General features: G+C 52.6%; 1 protein-coding gene and 1 non-coding gene across 18 annotated transcripts in view; both read left to right on the top strand.

Moving 5' to 3' along the window:
- BCAS3 (BCAS3 microtubule associated cell migration factor) overlaps positions 1-18,080 on the top strand; it is a 480,755-nt gene that overhangs the window by 453,805 nt on the left and 8,870 nt on the right. For 8 of the 17 annotated variants that reach the window (XM_015247130.3, XM_015247132.3, XM_072940267.1 and 5 more), the window contains one exon: positions 3,668-3,835. In XM_015247130.3, the coding sequence (XP_015102616.2) occupies positions 3,668-3,835 (168 nt within the window). Of the gene's footprint in view, positions 1-3,667; positions 3,842-13,750; positions 13,817-18,080 lie in introns of all 17 variants that reach the window. The other 9 variants (XM_072940262.1, XM_072940259.1, XM_072940264.1 and 6 more) reach the window with 3 other exon arrangements.
- Positions 1,781-1,854, top strand: TRNAA-CGC (transfer RNA alanine (anticodon CGC)). The gene has a single exon. It is a non-coding gene; the product is annotated as a tRNA-Ala (tRNA).

The raw sequence follows: 18,080 nt of genomic DNA, 5'->3' as shown, positions 1-18,080 counted from the left end.
TTCCCCCGTAATGGGGCTCAGAGGGCCAGCCCATCTGACGGAGTGTCTCTGGGCTGGCCAGATGAATGATAGCCGTGCCAACCATGCTGACAAGATGTGCAGTTTCCCTCAGAGCCCAGAGGTGACCTCACTCTCCAGGGGCTTGGCCTCTAACCCCAGCCCCTGCTGACACACACACACCTGCAGCCCTGCTCTCACGCCGGGACCAGGAGAGCCCGTGTGCGCCTAGGCTGCCCTCGTCTGTCCTCGTCTGTCTGGTGGGGCTGGAAGGGCAGGATGGGACGGGGGCATCGCCGAGCCTCTGCTGGGACTCCCTGAAGCACTAGGAGCAGGACCACTGATTGTATCTCCTCTGGGACCTCTCAGGACACTAGAAACAATCGAATGTTCCTTTGCTGAACACCTTTCGTATCCCCAGCCTCCTACCCACAACGTTCTCGCGGTGCCCACGCTAAGGGAGAACAGCCTAGACATCCTATCACCCTTTTTCTCTCCTGTGTGCCGCCAACAGACAGCATGGCTCACCAGCGTTCCCATGAAACTCTAGGGAACTTGGGCTGGTGTGGGGGTGGGGAAGACTTTGGAAAGGCGGTGGTGGAAGGTGACAGGAGTTCTCAGAACCAGTTAGGAAGGACAGAGGTGACTTCTCCCCGGAACGGTTCTCCGCTGCGGGTGCAGCTGAGAGAGGCAGCGTGAGAGCTGAGGGGATGAGCTCCAAGCTGAGAATTAGGAGCCTGTGTTCCAGATCTGTCACTGAGAGACTTACTCTCCCTGAGCTTCCAGCTCCTCTCCCATGAATTGCAGTTGGTCCCTCTGTGCCTCTCAGGACCACTGTGATAGTCGAAGTTTATGACGATGCTTCAAGTGGTATAAAGCTCTACACGTTTGTTATTCTTAACATGTACACGGGCACGGTCCTTACACGCCAAGCACGCCCTGGGTGCCAGGTGCTCTTAATTTATCTCAGGCCATCCTCTCAACACCCCTATAAGATTGTGTTGTTGTTCCGTTTGTACGGCTGAGGAATCAGAGACTCAGAAAGGTAAAGAGCTTGCCCAGAGCTAACACACGTGCAGCTAATATGTGTCAGAGCCTCTTTCTGTTTCCTTTCTCCCCGATAACACTAGCCCATGATCCTTTTCTTCCGAACACTGTTGCTTGTCCCTTAAAATACGATGTATTCCTCTGGCCTTTACCATCTCTCGTGGACCAGGCCTCTTACCTACACCCTCTTGCTATAACATCTTGCTGGAGTGTTTTGTTTTCCTTCTGCTTTTCCTTCTGATACCCACTGTGGCCCTGAGATCAGCTTACCTGCCCTGACCCCTAAACACAGGACGTACAAACCTTGACTGAGCGCCTTTCTGGAGGCAGCCCCCTGCTCTCGTGAAGCAGGAAAGGAAAGATCATTTCCTTCCCTTCCCCAGGCTCTGAGACATCCCTGTCCACAGACAAAGCTGCCGCCCCAGCCCTGAGCGCGCGGGGAGGAAGCGTGCGCACGTTTTACCATCAAATCCTCTCTTCTGGAAATTACTAAGCCTAGGCTTCCCAGGCAGACCTTTCAGAGAAGCAGGGGCGCTGCAGCTCTGGGAAGTCAACTCGGATCGGGGCAGCTCAGGAGGAGCGCTCAGACTCCTGGCAGGACCCTCGCTCAGTCTCTTCCCCCCTTTGAGACCGGACAGAGTGTTAGCTCCACTACAGAGACGGGAAAAGGAGATGGAGGCACTTGCTCGCATCTCTCAGTGGGCGGGTAGGGGAACCAAAAGCTAAGCTCTGAGCGGGGAGAGTAGAGCTCAGTGGTAGAGTGTGTGCCTCGCATGCACAAGGTCCTGGGTTCAATCCCCAGCACTGCCATTAAATAAATAGATGAATGAACCCAGTTACCTACGCCCCCCCAAAAAGATAAATAGATAAATTTTTTTAAAAAGCGAAAAACCTAAGCTTATGTCACCAGTGCCTCCGTGTCCTTGAGGACTGGGCACCTCCGAGTTGTTGCCAGTGCTGGTTGAGTGTGGGCTCCGAGGCAAGACTAGAAGCCCAGGCCCTGGGAGGGCTGCCCCTTAGAGCTCCCCACCCGCACTGCCCAGCGCCCGGCCCGCTGGGCCACCTCCTGACCCCACCTGATGGAGGGAGACGGTAGTATAAGGCAGCTTTCTGTTCCTGGGCCCTACCTGACAAGCTGATCCCCCGCAAGCCACTCTCAGGGTGGGCCTCTTCGTGGGGAGACGCATTTATAGACGCTGCCCATTCCCCCAGCACCGGGAGTCTACCCTACAATTAGGCAAGAGATAAATCAAAGCCAAACTTGGCTGATGACATTCAGGAGCCAGGACTGACCCTTGCCACACATAGAAATCCCAGCAGGCCAGCCGAGGGCCTTTTGTCTGGTCAGGAGAGCCCGGGATTATCTGGCCCTCTTTGCTGATGTATGGAGTCCCCGGCTGTCGGAGTGTTTACTAACGGTTATCACCTCGATGCTTTGGCCATTATCAGAGGCAGGGCCGCCTGCCGGGGCCGGGGCTCGCACCCTCTCTATTACCACCTGTCATTGGCAGAGAGTGTGCGCTGACGCTGCCCAGTCCTGACTGCCGAGGGAAGATAGTTTCTGACGGCTGATCAAAGAGGAGAAGCGAGGCCTGATAAAAGGAGTGTGTGTTGGTGTACTTTTAACTTCGGGAAACGTTGGCATTTGCATTTTTTTCCCCATCTTCCTGGTGCTGGCAGGAACCAAGGCCAATAAATGCAGTGGATTCAGTTACCTAATCGCTGGGGAAATGGTATGTGCTTAAAGCAACAGAGCATGACAATAATCGCCTTCCAAGAGAGGGTGGATGAAACAAGCTTTCACAGAAGACTTGCTATATAATAAAGTAGAATAATTTAAATTTAGTCTTTGAAGCGATCTTGCATGTAAAAATCTAATCTTGGCGTTCAGCGGAGCTCCATGTACTTTCTGGAGTTGGGGAGCAGCTCCAGATTGAGGAGAGATCTTCACTGAAGATGCTGTCACCCACGTCTATTGCTGCCGTCCCCAGGATGGTGCCCCAGTGGTGCGCATGTCCTTGGGCCTCTGGGAGACTGTACGCAGCAGAGTAGAAACAGTTCTTGACTGAGCTGTTAGAAGATCTGAGTTCTTGAACCAAGTCTGCCACAAACTTGCTGTTGGATCTTGGGACGTAACTCTTTTGAACTTCAGATGTAAAATGAGATTTGGTATAGGTGAGACACAGTGTCTTAGAAGGCTTTTGTGTGTTAAGTGTATGTAACCCCTTTTTCATATGAATCTTTGGGTGAAGCCTTATTGTATCAAGCAGAGAAAAAAAGAGGGGTTTAGGATGAACTTGGAAAAGAAGTTCCCTGCCCTTGACCTAGTTCCTGAAGCAGTCTCTGAAGACTTCAGAGAAACCCTGTAGTGCCTCTGAAAACAGCTGAATAAACCACTAGCCCACGACATGGATGTGGAGGTCTACACACTCTGATCCAGTGGCACGAGCTGTTTCGCTCTGCCCTGCGCATACGTGTTTCATGGTGTCCCCTCCTTCATCCACCCTGTGGAAGAGCAGACATGGACCCCGGGCGGGGCGGGGAGTTGGTGGGGGGCAGATGTGGGGAACCGACTGCTCTCTGCAAGGTGGACTCAGCATCGGATGTCCCCTCTGTGCTGCAGGTACCTTTGACCGGAGCGTGACCCTGCTGGAGGTGTGCGGGAGCTGGCCCGAGGGCTTTGGGCTGCGACACATGTCCTCCATGGAGCACACGGAAGAGGGCCTGCGGGAGCGGCTGGCGGATGCCATGGCCGAGTCACCGAGCCGGGACGTTGTGGGATCCGGGACAGGTACAGGTAGCCTCACGCTTCTAGCCTGACTTGGCAGTGACTGGCAACTGTTGGTGTGGAGCTTCTCTGGCAGGAGAGGCTTGTGTTTGTTTTAACTGTTTGTTTTTTTTTTAATTACTACTCTGATTGCCATCATGCTGGAAGCTTCTGGTATTGGGAAGCCCAGTGTGGAAGGGAGTTCCCAGGGGAACTGACCCCTCCTACATGGAACAGTGCATACAGAAATGCTGTGGTTACACAACTGTGTTGTATAAGTGGTTTCCAGAAGGACGTCTTCTCCCAGGGAAGGGACACCTTGGTGTCCCTAAGGTTTTCAGCAGCCCTTGGACACCAAGTGCTGAGGCAGCACACCTTCTGCTGTGCTGGAGCATCAGTGGGCTCTGCCAACCTGGGAGAGAGCAAGTGGGAAGCAGGCAGGGCTGGTGTGACCCCCTAGACAACTTTGTCTTATGCTGCCTTTTGCCTTTGCACTCTTGCCTCTGAGAGGGACCAGCAACTGGGGCCTGGGGTGGCTTCTCGCATCCACAGAGCAGTCAGAGACATCCTTAGATGATGGGTGAGCCTGGCCCCAGGCAAGCAGGTATACACACACACACGTGTGTGCACGCAATTACCATCCCGCCATCTCCACACAATTACAGTGCAGCCTGCCTATCCTTTTTTCCAAAGCACCCCTGCATTCCAGATATCTGTACTGTTAGTGATGGCTCTCGTCCGGCTTTTATACCTGAGGATGACTGCTCCACAGGCCTCTTCCCAGTTTTCTGAGGTCAGCGGGAACTCTGTGGGGGGTGCACCAGATCCTGGCTGCAGGCTCTCCCACTCTTGCCTGCCTGAATCCTTGCAAGACTATGATTCTTTCTCGTGAACTTCTCCATCCCTGTTCCAGGTGTCTAGCTGGAGACAGGATCCAGGGAGGAGAAACTTACAACCCTGGGGCAGGAATCAGGACCAGCACCACTTAGAGTCAAAGCGTTTTTGGCAGGGCTGGAAATGCCTGACATTATCACATGGTCCCAATTCCCTGCAGATCCTTGGGGTCTTTTAGATATTTGGGTTTAGCCCTTAAGCTTTTCCCTCTCTTCTTCCCTATCCCGTTCAGTTCCTCTGTTCCTGCACTAAGAGGATACAGACAGATTGTCCTCATCTCTATCTCCCCAGCCCTAGCTTTGTGCCTTCCCACGGTGCTTGTGTGATAATTGGCAAAGGAACAGAATGGATGCGAGAGGGAGAGGAGGAGTTGGCTAGAGATAGAGAGGTGCCTGATCCGGCCATGGAGGCGGCCGTCTCTGAGGACCAGCCCCCTTCCGTGGCCCCTTCTTCCCTCAAAGGGAAAGAGGTGTGGTCTTTGGAAGCTGCAGTAAGCTGCGCCCCACTCCCTCGACTCCCACGTGCACAGAGATGTGTGCACCACCTCTCCACCCCCATCATAAAGTCCCCCGATTGTGGACAGCAGGTCATCATGCCGTGGAGATGCGGAGCAAGCAGCTCTGCCCTTTACTGGGGCTTCAACCTCATTGTGCTGGGAAGCTGGCTGAAGGGAGAAAAGCTTTTCCCTTGCTGAACCTCGCTCATAGCACAGCCTTTCCCCTGCATCTCTGGGACCCCTGGCCGGCCTCAGCTCACATGAACCAGACCGGTAGCACCAGACTCATTCCCCAGGAGCTGCCCTTCTAGGGGCTGGAGCAGCTCTGGGTCTGCTCTCCTCTCCAGCCGCCTTCCTCGGAAGCCACTTAGAGCCCCTCTGTGTCATCCAGCAGGCAGACTGGCAAGTGCATTCAGGCAGGGCTGGGGAACCTCGGTGTGACACAGACCCTTAGTAACCTGAGCAAAGCTGGCAGCCGTTCATCTGCCGGGCAGCTGAGGGATTCAGGAGAGTCTTTGTGGCCTTAAGCAGGTTCATGAAATTTAAAAAGAGAGAAAGAGAGAGAGGAAATTAAAACTGCATGACCTACAGGTCAGAAAATAGGAGGTGTCCTTTTTGAGCAGAAGGATTTCATTTTCCTCCCCAAACTGTCAGCAAATGGCATTCATCTGGTTTTCTTTGACCAAATTAAATCTATCAATCTATCTATATATGTTTATGTGTGCATATATATATATGTATATATATATAAAAAATTTTTTAAGTGCCTCAATTTTAAAGGCCAGTAAGTAAAGCAGATATTGTGGAAGTTAATCTGTTCCCCTCTGCCATGGCTGAAAATCACTTTTCACATTTTGCAACTCCAGATAAAGTATCAGCCTGCTAGTGCAGCCCAGGACCTTGAAAGGGCAGCTTGGCACACCCACTCCAGAGTCAGCCTGCTGCCCAGAGAGAGCCAGAGAAACACAGTGCGAGGGGGCTGAGAATTTCCCGCAAGTCACCCTTTGCTCAGAGCTGCCTCTCAGTTCCTCTGTCTCTTTCCACAAACCTGCTTCTCGGGTAGGGTGACATCAAATATGTGCTTCTGTTGGGTACTCTGAGGCTCCAGAGATGCTCGGTCCCTGTAATGCCTTCCAGCCAGCTCCTTGTTTAGTATAGCACCAGGGCTGGTGGCCTCTTCATCAAGGGATGAACGGAGCACGGTGTGACCCGTCACGCCGAAGCCCATACGTGCTTCACCGTTAACAGCTAGTATCTAGCACTGATGTGCTGGTAAATGTTTATAACAACCAGCTCTCCAAAGGGAAGCAGGAAAGCCAGCCCTGATCAATAGCATTTGGGCATGTCCATAGTATAAAAACTCCCATTATGGCCAATTTCAAGCTATCAACAGGATGTCAGTCACCTAGAAGAATTCCTGAAAATGTAACAGTCAGCCAGCTCCAGTGCCCCACTGATAAGCTGTACCATATTGCAAAAGCACACTTCCCAAAAGTAGAGCTAAACCTTTCAAAACCTTTCTATCCCAAGAGTGGCCTGTGGACTAGCAGCGCCATCTTGAAAGCGCTGATGAGAGATGCAGAATCTCTGGCCCCTCCTAGCCCTACTGAGTCAGCACCTGATTTTTAACAAGATCCCTATGCACATTAAAGTTTGAGAAGGTCTGTTTTAAAACATGGTTAACCTATATTTTAAAAAGTGGATGGAGGGTATAACTCAGTGGTAGAACATGTGCTTAGCATGCATGAGGTCCTAGGTTCAATTCCCCAGTACCTCCAGTTTAAAAAAAAAAAAAAGGTAGGGGGAGGGGTGTTGCTCAAGCGGTAGAGTGCATGTGTAACATGCACAAGGTCCTGGGTTCAATCCCCAGTACCTCCTCTAAAAATAAATAATAAAACCTAATTACCTCCCCCCTGCCAAAAATAATAATAAAAGAATACAGTAAGAAATCAATAAAATTTAGTTTTAGAAAAGATAAATAAATAAACCTATTTACCTCCCCACCTCAAAAAATATTTTTAAAAATTAAATTAAAAAAAAAACCAAAACACTGTGAATCTATGATGCAGGTGTTAGTTCTGTCCCCACGATGGCTGCTGACCAGTTAGTCTAATTAGATCACATGTGTGATTTGCAAGTCCAGCTCTAAAATAACTGAGTGAATTGCTTTCTTTCTAATATCATCACACCTCTTGCCTCATTGCCTTTCCATTGTCCCCATCCAGCAAAACTCCAAATTGAGGTCAAGCCAATCCTGCTCGTACACTTAAGTGGCTGAAGAAAAGTCGTAAATTGTTCAGATCAGCGCCTCTACGAATTTATGGTCTCTACTCTCCAGGGAGCCCCAGTAGTCTTTCTGCATTCTCCTCGTGCCCCTTTTTCCTGTTCTCAGTTTGTACACCTCTTTTGCAGCAGAACCCGGTGCCTAGAACAGTGTCTGGCACATAGTGGGTGTACAGTGCCTGCTGGATAAATGGATTCTGCATTTAAGCTAGATATTACCCCATTTTACTGCTGTGGCTTCTGGCCTGTTTCCAGAAGAATCTCTAAGAGAGATTTCCTAGATCTCTGGTCCTCTGAGGGTTTGTGTTGTATTTTTTTTTCATATTATTGCTATTTATTTAGCATGAATTAGTAGGATAGTCCACCCACCGTCTTGAAATCAGTCTTTCCTTCTTCCTGGACACTATTTCAAATTTCTCGTTCCCCTCAAATCTCTTATCCCATCTTTTTATCTCTTACCCTCAGAAAATTGTAGTCAGCATTTGAGAAATCCCTGGACTTGCTGCACTGAGGGCCTGAACGTCCCTGTAACAAGCTTCCCCTTTCCTCCTGCCCAGAGGAGGGGCAGTCCCTGCCCAGCGACAACACCCCATTCTCCACAGAGAGGCCACTGGGTGTTCCCTTGGCCCCAGTGCTGGCCCTGAGCGCCAGGCCCTGTGATCTTCAAGTAACCTCCCTCTGGCTCCTGTGTCACCACACTCTCCCGGCTTTTCTTCTGCCTCTGGCTACTTCTCAATCCTTTCCCTGGGTTTTCTTTCTCTGTTGACCTTAAATGTGTTTCTCAAGGCCCTGTCTTGGTCCACTGTCCTCTCCCTCCGTCAGTACAGGGCCATCTCCTCTGCTTCTGTGGCCTCAATTACCATCCACAAACTGATGGTTTCCAGAGAATCTCCATGTTGGCTTTCTCTCATGCTCTCCAGACCATCTATCCGGTCACCCACCGACATTTCCACCCCATCCCCAAACTGAACTCTTCTCCTCGCAACCCTGTCCTTCTCCCCGGTTCGCCCCATCTCGCCCTGCACAGAGCCCTTCGTGACCAGCTGCTGCCCTCTCTCCAGACTCCTCTCCCACTGCCCCGTGCGAGCCCGGCCGGGCTGAGCTCCCCGGAGGGTCCCTAGGCACACGTGCTCTCTCTGCACATATTTCTCCTCCTGCCTGGAATGCTGTCCCCCGCAGCCCACCCCCATCACTCCCCCCCCAAAATAACTTGACTAATTCCTGCTTAGCAGACATTCCTTTCAATATTGCCTTTTCTAGAAAAATAAGTTTTTTTTTTAAATAAGCAAAACATGTACTTATTCCAATTGTTTTGTGTCTAAGTAAAGCTATAACCTAATACAAAAACATTTTCATAAACACCTGGATACATATGAAGTTTCTTTTCTCTTTAGACTTTAACTCTTTCAATCACTAGCTAAACCTTGTCTTTGGTTTTGTTTTGTTTTGTTTTGTTTTCTCTCACATCCAAGAGCAAAAGCCCCAGGCCTGATTCACAGGTTTAAGGTATTCTTGACCCATCTCTGTTGTGGGCGGTGGGCCTCTCTTTGCTGCTGTTGACTCTTAAGAGCTCACTAAGTCAGCAATCAAGGTCAAGAGGGACTGTCTCCTCCCCATGACTGTGGCTTCCTGCAGCCCTGAGAAGGCTGTTTCATTCTCTTTTATGATCACAGCACAAAGGGTGGGGAAAAGGCTGCATCTTTGTCTGCCTACCGTCCCTTTAACGGACTCTGTTCTAGTCCAGAAGACATTGCTCTTGGGGAATCACACTGTGGGCTCAGTCTTTACCTCTTGTGTTCCGTCAGAAGTCCACTTACTTCCTTACTCAGATACACAAAACTTCCAGAAAACAATAGTATGGGCTATGCACTCTAGCACTATTTTATTTCATTTTTTTAAAACGCAGTCATGACCCACTAAATTGATTTCTACCATACATGGATGAATTGCCATGTACAGTTTGGAAACGAAAAGTATCTGTATTAATTACTCCGCAGAAAAGGCCGTAAGGTTATTCACAACCAAAGCTCTTCCAAAGATGTCAGAAATTGCTTTTACTTATTAAAAGGGCTGTGCCTTTACTTTCCTTCTTAACATGGAAACCACATTTCGAACAGTTATACACAATTTTTAAATGGTCCCGGGAAGGGTTCAAAAAGTTAACGAACAGACATCCGTTGATTACCTATGTTTTTGCAGAAGACAAACTAAAAGCACTATTTTTGTGTGTGCGTGCTTGTATCTTTCATCACAGGACTGTGGGAATTAAACTCTCCGTTAATGTTAGTTACTGTCTGGAGTCGACCAGATGACCCAAAACAAATAACTCCGCATGTTGGACCATCTAATCTACATCTAAGATTAGCTCTTCCAGTGGGCCCTGGAAGCCCTGCTTGCCCCAGTGCTAACGGTGGGAGCATTTTCATGCTAAGGCAGCATTTCCAGCAGGGGCTGTATTAGCCTTCTCCCATCTCAAGATGCCACATGATCAGATCACAATAATTGCAGGCCTAGGGCAGTGAATTAATTCTCTTATCTTTCCAACATCCCTGCTCTCAGGCAAGCACTATCATGCAAGCAACTTGGCCAATCACTTGGGTCCTCTCCTCTGCTTCACCTATTCCGGCCCTGGATTTTCCCTCCTCCTCCTCCTCCTCCTCCTCCTCCTCCTCCTCCTCCTCCTCCTCCTCCTCCTCCTTCAGAGGCTTTACAAAATGCTCCCAGGGGCTCCTCTCAACCACCTCCTCGGTGGGGCTGCACCTTCTCTCTGTGGCAGGCAGGCGGGCGGGCAGGCAGGCTCCCTGTAGGTGCCTCTGGTTCTCTCCACACGAGGCTGGGCCCTTGTGGGGAAGAGGGAAGGCGTGGTTCCTGTCCTCAAAGAGATTAAAGCTTGGAGGAGGCAACCGTGCTGAGCACCGGATGAGTTGCTCTCTGGCTCCCATCCCCAACCGCCCACCGGGGCCCACCTACCCGAGCTGGACCGAGCCGAAGTCTGGGTTGGTCCCCTGCCCACAGGCGCGGTCTTATCAGGATGTGAAGACAAAACTGGACTCTCCAGTAATGACACCATAATGCTGAGAGTGGGGAGAAGGGAATCAGCCCCCAGAGGCACGGGAGCCCCCCGACACAGGGCCCAGTGCCGGCCCACAGGCCGCGAGCACCCCGGCTCAGGGTGGCCGCAGCTGCCAGGGAGACGGGGTCCGGGTGGCAGCAGGGCTAGCATTGCGGGGGTTGCTATCTGTGTCTCGGTCAGGGCTGGCCGCCTGTTCCTGGCTACTTCCCACTAGTAGGAAAGGCCACATCCGAGAGTCCTTCTGCTGCCCGGCACCCAGCGACCGCCCCGGGGAGGAGTGTTTGTTCTTTCTTTTCAGCAGCACTTGGAGGTCCTCACCAAGAATCGGGGAAGCCTGTGACCTTGGCCAGGTTCCTTTTACTTTCTTCCTCTCGGAGGACAAGGGCGAGGGAAGCCAGGAAGTGCGGGAGACGCTTCCCTCCCACTCCTGTGACACCCGGGCCGCTGTCCCCTGTCCTGAGAATTTAGGTCTCGTTCCTTCTCTCACTGCACCCGTGGCCACCACGTCCCACGTGGCCCCTGTGCTGCCCACGACCGTCCTCTAATCCTCACTCCACCACCAGGCACATGCCCCTCTCTGCGCTTTACAAAGGAGGGAAAAACAAAAGATTGGAAGTGAAATCATAAGGAAAAGATGTGGGATTAAGTTAGATGTCCGGGAAGAATATCCAGTTCGTAAGATCCTGTCGGTGTCACCTGGTCAGAAGGGTTTATCAGTCACTCCTGCCCTTTGTTCACGGGAGGGGAGCCCCAGAGAAGGAAGCCGCTCTCCCTGTGGGGACCTGCTCTCCCTGCCGTCCTGCTGTGACAGCCTGGCTCCTTGCTGGGGTACTGCGGGCCTCTTGCCGGCCTTCCTCACCTTCCCTTCCAGCCTGCTCCCCGACTTCCCCTCCACAGTAACCCCTTATCCATATGTCACCACCACCGGCACCTTCATCGCCTGTCATCCCCAGCATATGCTCTACTCACCTGGCTCTGCTCAGGTGCCTGCTGCTCTCACCCCTGTCCAGACAGCTTTTTAGTCCAAGCTCAAATCTCACCTCCTCTAAAGCTGTCTCTGACCATGCAGCCAAATGCCCTTTCTTTCTCCTCTGAACTCCAGCATCCCCTACTCACTGGGCATGTGGTCCTGGACAGGTAGTGCTTGCTGGCTTTTCCATTAACTAGCAATGGCGGATGGCTGTCTGCGTCCCACTGGGAAAAGGCTGGGCTCTGGGGGTCCCTTCAGCCCCTGCCTCAGCCGCACTGCCTGTGCTGTGTGTCTTAACCCAATTCCAGTTCCTTGGACTGAGTCTGATTCATCTTTGTTACCTCTAACCACCAGCCTTTTCCCTGCCCAGCATCCAGCACTGGGACAAGAGCCAAGCTGAGCCCCAGTTAATGTTTGCTGAATGACTAGATGGGTTTTTGTGGCTCCTGAGAGGTACATGAAAGCCGGTCAGAGCAATGGGGGAAAGTATTGTGTTTAAAAAACACACTTGTTAGTTTCTGGCCAGTTCTAGATAGCTGTTTTCCTCTCCCTCCTCCTCCCTCTCTCCGTGTCCCCTAAGGCTGCTGGAAGCCCCAAGCCGAGACAGAGCCATAATGGAAGGTCAGGACTGAGAAGCAGCTCTGCACATTTCTCAGTTGCCCAAAGTCTACTTTGAATTCTTTAACCAAAGCACACTGATTCCTACCTACAAGGAGGAAGTGCCGATGTGACCTCCCCGGTGACCCTTCAGAGTCGCCTTTCCAGGTGTTGCCCCAACATGGAAGCAGGAATTCCTGTGGAAAATGTACAGGCTTGGACAAAGGGTGGAGAAGGGCCATTGGACCCCCAGATAAGGGCCCTTCGCTGAAGACATTAACATAGGTTAATGGTTAACAAAGGGAGGATTTCTCTCTGTTCCTCCTCCCTTGCCAGAGAATTCACCTTTAACCGTTGACCTTTCTGCGAGGTGTGAGATCTGAACAAAGTTGAACACAGTCATGGATGGTTAAATACCCATCTTTGCCTTCCACCCCTGCCTCTGCCCCTCTAGTGCCTCAGAAGACAGTATTTGGACCACCTCCTAGGTTGGGTGGCTGGTGACAGAGAAAAGACACAGAGACACACAGAAAATGAAAGTTGGAAATGGCCCTCTGGCCCTTTAGGAAGCCAGAGCCTCGGCTCTTAAAGCAAAAGAGAGTCCTGTACCAGGAAGGCCAAGCCATGCCCCTCGGGCTGAGTTTAACAGAAGGAGGCGTTCCAAATACCATACCAGAATCAGCTGTCCAACCTCTGACACTTGGTGATTGCTTCCTGCCCACTTCTCTTCGAGCCCCACCCCTGCCCCCAGGGACCTGCAGGCCCACTGCATGAGACATTTCACATGTGCTGGCAGAATCCCCCAGCACCAGGCTTCACCGACCTCCCCCCGACTCCCCCCACACATGTTTTATTTAGTGTAGCCCGATAGCTCACCATCCCACCCCTCTGTGTGCCTAATTGAGTTTGGGGAGAATTGACATCCAGTTGCTTCATTTGCTCAGGATTTTGTTCCATTCTGTGCTCATTTTGCTGGCCTGTTCCCATCACCTCCAGCTCCAGTTGCCCAGGACCAGCGTGCCATCTCTACTTTGATGTGTGTGACTGGTGCTCGCCTTGGGGGCAGGTTGGGGGCGGGGATTGGGCCAAACCTACCAGGGCCCCTGCCTCCATTTGGGCAGGGGCTGGGTCCTTGGAAGGCTTGGAGAGTCTTTGGTTTCATACTTTATCCGTCCCCAAGCCACTGGGAGCTGCATCTGAGCATGCAGTTCATGCATCTGAGCACGTCTCCATGATCCTTCCCTAAGCAGCCCAGCCCCACTGCCAAGCAGCTCGGAACTGCAGGCCTGGTTTCTACATTCATGGAGCCCGGGAGGAAGAAGGAAAGCCCAGGGGCTGCCCAGGTGCTGGCTGTGCCTCCACGTCCTTCCCCGCTCCCGCTCCCCTGCGGGAATGAGGCGGGACTGGGAGGAGGATCCGGAGGAAGGATAGACCAGTTCAGGCTGGTGAGAAATAGGTAAAACCCTCCATGTGCTGTGCCTCGGAACAGACCACGAACACCCCCTGCAAAGCTCTCAGTGGTCAAACCAGATTTCGATATCTACTCCTTCTGATCTCGGCACTTGCTGCTCTCTTAAAGGTCCACGTCATGCTCCTCTTTAAAGAAATATTTTATTTTCAATACAGACACAGCCCTTGATGTAGCAGTAAAAGCCACCACCCCTGAGAGACACATGGCTGTGAAGTGTGTTGGTATGTAACTTCCTGTCTTTGCCCACGTGCAAGGCTTCACTCACTGCTCTTTTTGTCCCTCAAAGGGTCACCCCCCACCCACCCAACCACCCCTGGTGCCCAGGCTTCGGGAGGCATTGGAGCAAGGGCCAGAGGTCGGCTCAGACAGGGGGCACCTTCTGGCAGTGACTGGTTTGGGATGGGGAGGAGTTGCGGTTCTTCCCCCGACAAGAGTTTCTTTGAGAACCTCGCTCCCTGCCCCCCACTTTTTTAAGATGGAAGTCAAATTTTCGGATTCTGCTGTGCAGAGCAGAGAGGTCACTAGGCTCTAATGCATTTACCATTGACTGCCCCTCTTGTAGTGCGTCTATTAGTGGGTAATTTGATTTGTACCTATTCATTTGCAGTCCCTGCAGGAGCCTGGAGCTGGCCCCTAGTATAATTGGTGCTGTCTCTATTTTTACATCATTAGATTAGCCCCGACTCCTGGCCACTTGTTGTCTGCGCTTGTCTGTCCATTTATACAACCTAATGTAACACAAAATTCATTACTGATCACATTACTTTCAACTCTGAAGCCAGCCTTGTGATAAACATTTGGTTAACCCCTTCCTGCCTGCGGCGGGGCTGACGGAACAAATGCACTTCCAGTCGACAGGCAAATCAATATCTTAATACACCAAAGTGGAATTGCATTTCTAGATTTGTTATTCCTCCTGGAGGAGCAAATGGAAAGGCTCGTCTGAGCGAGCTGAATTGAATAATGAATAGAGCCCCGGCACCAGCAGCCAGTCTGCGGACAGAGCACAAAGGCAAACCCGGCACCCGCCCAAGCCCTTTCGTCTGGACGGGCGGCACCGTGGCAATTAATTGAGACTTGTGCTGGTGGGTTCAAGATCATAGGCTGGGACCCTAAGAGGGGCAACAGAGACCTTGACTCCACCGCCACTCTCTCCGCTAGGCTTGGCCTAGGACAACTGGACCAAGAACTGGGTTCATTTCCTGAAAACCTTCACTGATACGAAGGCACCAGCCATAGATGCCTCCAAGAAATTAAATTAATTCCATTACTAAGGTTTACCATTTGCAAACAAATATACAAAATTATTCCTATTTAGAGCCAGGTCAGCAACGTTGGGGTTGGTTGTGTGCTGTGCCTGCCTCCGGGGTGAGCGTTCTTTGGCGTGGAAATGCCACGGGCACCTGAAAGCGGTCCTCAATCTCCCTCCATAGGGATGTCGGTGAGCAGCGTCTGGGGACTCCAGGCCAGGAGCTGGCCAAGAGTCTTAAAGGGACCTCAGCACAGCTTTATTTAATCTAGAAGTTCCTCACCTCCCCCCCACCCTGGTTCTCCCCTCCGCAGCCCCCATCTGTCTCTGGGTAGCATCCTTACCCACTATAAGGCATTAACTTGCAGGATAGTTTGTTTCGAAAGGAATCATACCCTGACTTACTAAGAAACTCTCATAAAGCCTACACCACCAAGATTGGAAAAATAGACATCGAGGGAGTAGAATGGAACCCATTACTATGAAAGTCATGAAGCCCTACGTAAAAAGGAGCCATAAACTGAAGATACTCAGTTGGGAAGGGAAGCTGGAAAAGGCAGCCCATCTAGGGGATGTTCTGCTTAAACTGGGGACGTCCTGAGCAGGAGGCCAAGTAGAGGCACCTGAGCTTCTGGTGACTGGGCCTCCTTTCTTTTGAGCAGGCCACCCTCCCTCCCCAGGGCCTGCACCCTGGACTCTGCTGCCTGTTAACCCGTTCAGAGCCCTGACAGACCAAAAATGACCAGCCATCCTGTGGGCTGTGGAGGCCCGAGGGATGCCTGGAGAGGGCTCACATGCCGCTCCTGGCCTTCTCCATTCCCCGCCCTCTCTCGGGCCTCCCTCCTGCATGCATGGGGGCGGGCAGGCTGCTTCACCCTGTCCTGACTGTGGCAAGTGCCATTTCCCTGTAGGGCCAGGCCAGAGGCTCTCCAGTGCTCCCAGGGGTCCCTTGGCAGGGCGTTCCAAGATCCCGCGCATCTAGGCAGTGGAGGGAGGATGCTGGTGTGTCCCTGAGCTGTGTCCCAGGGGCCACACACCTCCCCACCCCGCCCAGCCCTCAGTGCACTAACTTGCTCGGTCACAGTGAGCCTGCTGCTTTGGTCTCAGCTGTTAATCCTCTCACGTGGGTAAGTGGGACAGTGGGGTAGGGGGCTCTGGGCATCCCACAGGGGCCTCACCCCCGTCAGCCCTAGGAAACAGATCCGAGTACAGGCCTTTCCTGTTCAGACTAGGACAGACCAGCGGTGGGGAGGAGAGTGGGTCAGCCGGTGGAATGAGAGACTGTGATTTCTTAACCTTGATGGAAGGGGGAAAGCCACATCTTACCAAACTCTTCCGCTGCATCGGAGAGAATTTAATTACGTTTGGACATTTGAATGAGAACCAGATGTGGCTCCAGCCTATCAGGCCAGCCGTGTTCAAGGAGCAGCGTCTTTCCTGTGGTCCGCAGGCCCCTGCGCCATCTCCCAGCCCCGGAGGGCGGCTTGGACGGGGTCTTGCCAGCTTCAAGGAGCTGGACTTGGGGAGACAGGCAGGTTGCGGCCGGCTGCCAGACACCTGGTTCCATGGGACGGTTTCCAAGCCCTGGGTCCTCCCCAGAGCCATGCTGAGTGGGCACGTTAGCGGGCCCTCGTTAGCACCCACGTCGGCTCCACGTGCGGATGCACACAAAGGAGTCCCGTTGCAGGCCCTGGCTAGGCATCCTCTGCCACCACGCTGCCCCCTCCCTCAGGTGACCTCAGATGGCATCTGCCACAGCTCTGCCCCTGGTGTCTGGCCTGGAGCAAGAGGACAGTTCAGACCCTCCTGGGTGAGAGCCGCTTCTCCAGGGCCCTCTGCCTGCTGAACCGTCAGAGGTGGCAACGTCTGTTCTCTAAGCAGGACCCTGCTGCGGTAAACGCAGCCTTTCCTACGCGATCCATGCGGTGCATGTCCTGCTTCTTGAAGCACCTTCACATCCTTTTCTCTCTGGAGCCTCACACGCCCCAGTGAGGTCGTCAGAGCAGCCCCTCCCCTCCTGCCTGACAGATGGGGAAGCAGATGAGAAGTGAAGCCACTTGCCCAGGTCATTCGGCACGTCTGCGGCACAACTGGGGCTAGAGCGAGTTCTTGGCCTCCTCCTCCTCCCCGCCATCCACAGGGAGTTTCAGCTCAAGGCTACTCCTACATCTGGCTGATCTCAGGCAGGGTTTCAGCCAGATTTATCAAATAACTCAAAACCGGGGACACGTGAGCCGGGTCAGCTCAGCCTTTGCTGTCCCCATGTAGAATGTGCTGTGACAGGACATGTTTAAAGTTAGACTGACGGAGTGGCACCGAGAGGGCCCCTGCACATGGGGTACTGGTGGAGGTGGCCTGGGGGCCTGGGCCGGCTCTCTTTTCCTCTGAAGCCAAGACTTGGGAGGGCTTGGGTAACGTGGGTTTCCTGGGCGTCGGGTGTGGCAGCCTTTCTGGTCTTTTCCTGACTGGGATTGGCGCTGCATCGTGGCTGTTGTAGGAGGCACCTGGGGGAAGGCTTCAGTCCCCAGACAGGCCAGGGCATCCTCTGGTGCACTGATACCCCACCTGAGGCTGGGGAGAAATCTGGGACTGGGCTGTGAGCTGTTCTGCCTGGAACTCAGATGCTCGGCTCCCTGTCCCCGCAACACACACACACACACACACACATACACACACACACAGCAGGCTCCAGGGGAGAGGGGGTGGAGGATGCATTTTGAACATGGGCCCTTCCTCATTCTTCAGGCCTTGGTCCCTCCCCTTCTCTTTTTTTCTTTTTGTGTTTTTTTATTTGGCGGGGGAAGGTAATTAGGTTGGTTGGTTGGTTTGTTATTTGATGGAGGTACTGGGGATTGAACCCAGGACCGTGTGCATGCGAGCACGCACTCTACCACTGAGCTATGCCTTCCCCCTCTCTTTTCTTCTTTTCTTCTCCCTTCCCCAGCATCCCGGCGTGCTCCTCTCCTGTCGTCCCCACTGGGCCCACCAGGAGTCCTGGGATCTAGCCTGCCCCTGTGCCCCTACCTCATGATATTAATGTCAGACTGGCTTGTTGTCAGGCATAGGTTTCCAGGGGCCTGAGAACCTTGCCTATGGGAGGGAAGGGGTGATGGGGAAGAAAGGTGATGTGGGTCCCCTGGTTTTTCTGGGTGGACCCAAAGGCACAAGAGGGCTATCTGCTTGCCGGTCTCCTCAACCATCCTTTCCAGGTATTGGCCCCTACTTTCACCTTCCAG

Source organism: Vicugna pacos, chromosome 16, assembly GCF_048564905.1.
Source record: "Vicugna pacos chromosome 16, VicPac4, whole genome shotgun sequence".
In the NCBI taxonomy this organism is placed as follows: Eukaryota; Metazoa; Chordata; class Mammalia; order Artiodactyla; family Camelidae; genus Vicugna; species Vicugna pacos.
Note: the sequence above shows the minus strand (reverse complement) of the source record. Positions and strands in the feature narration are given on the sequence as shown.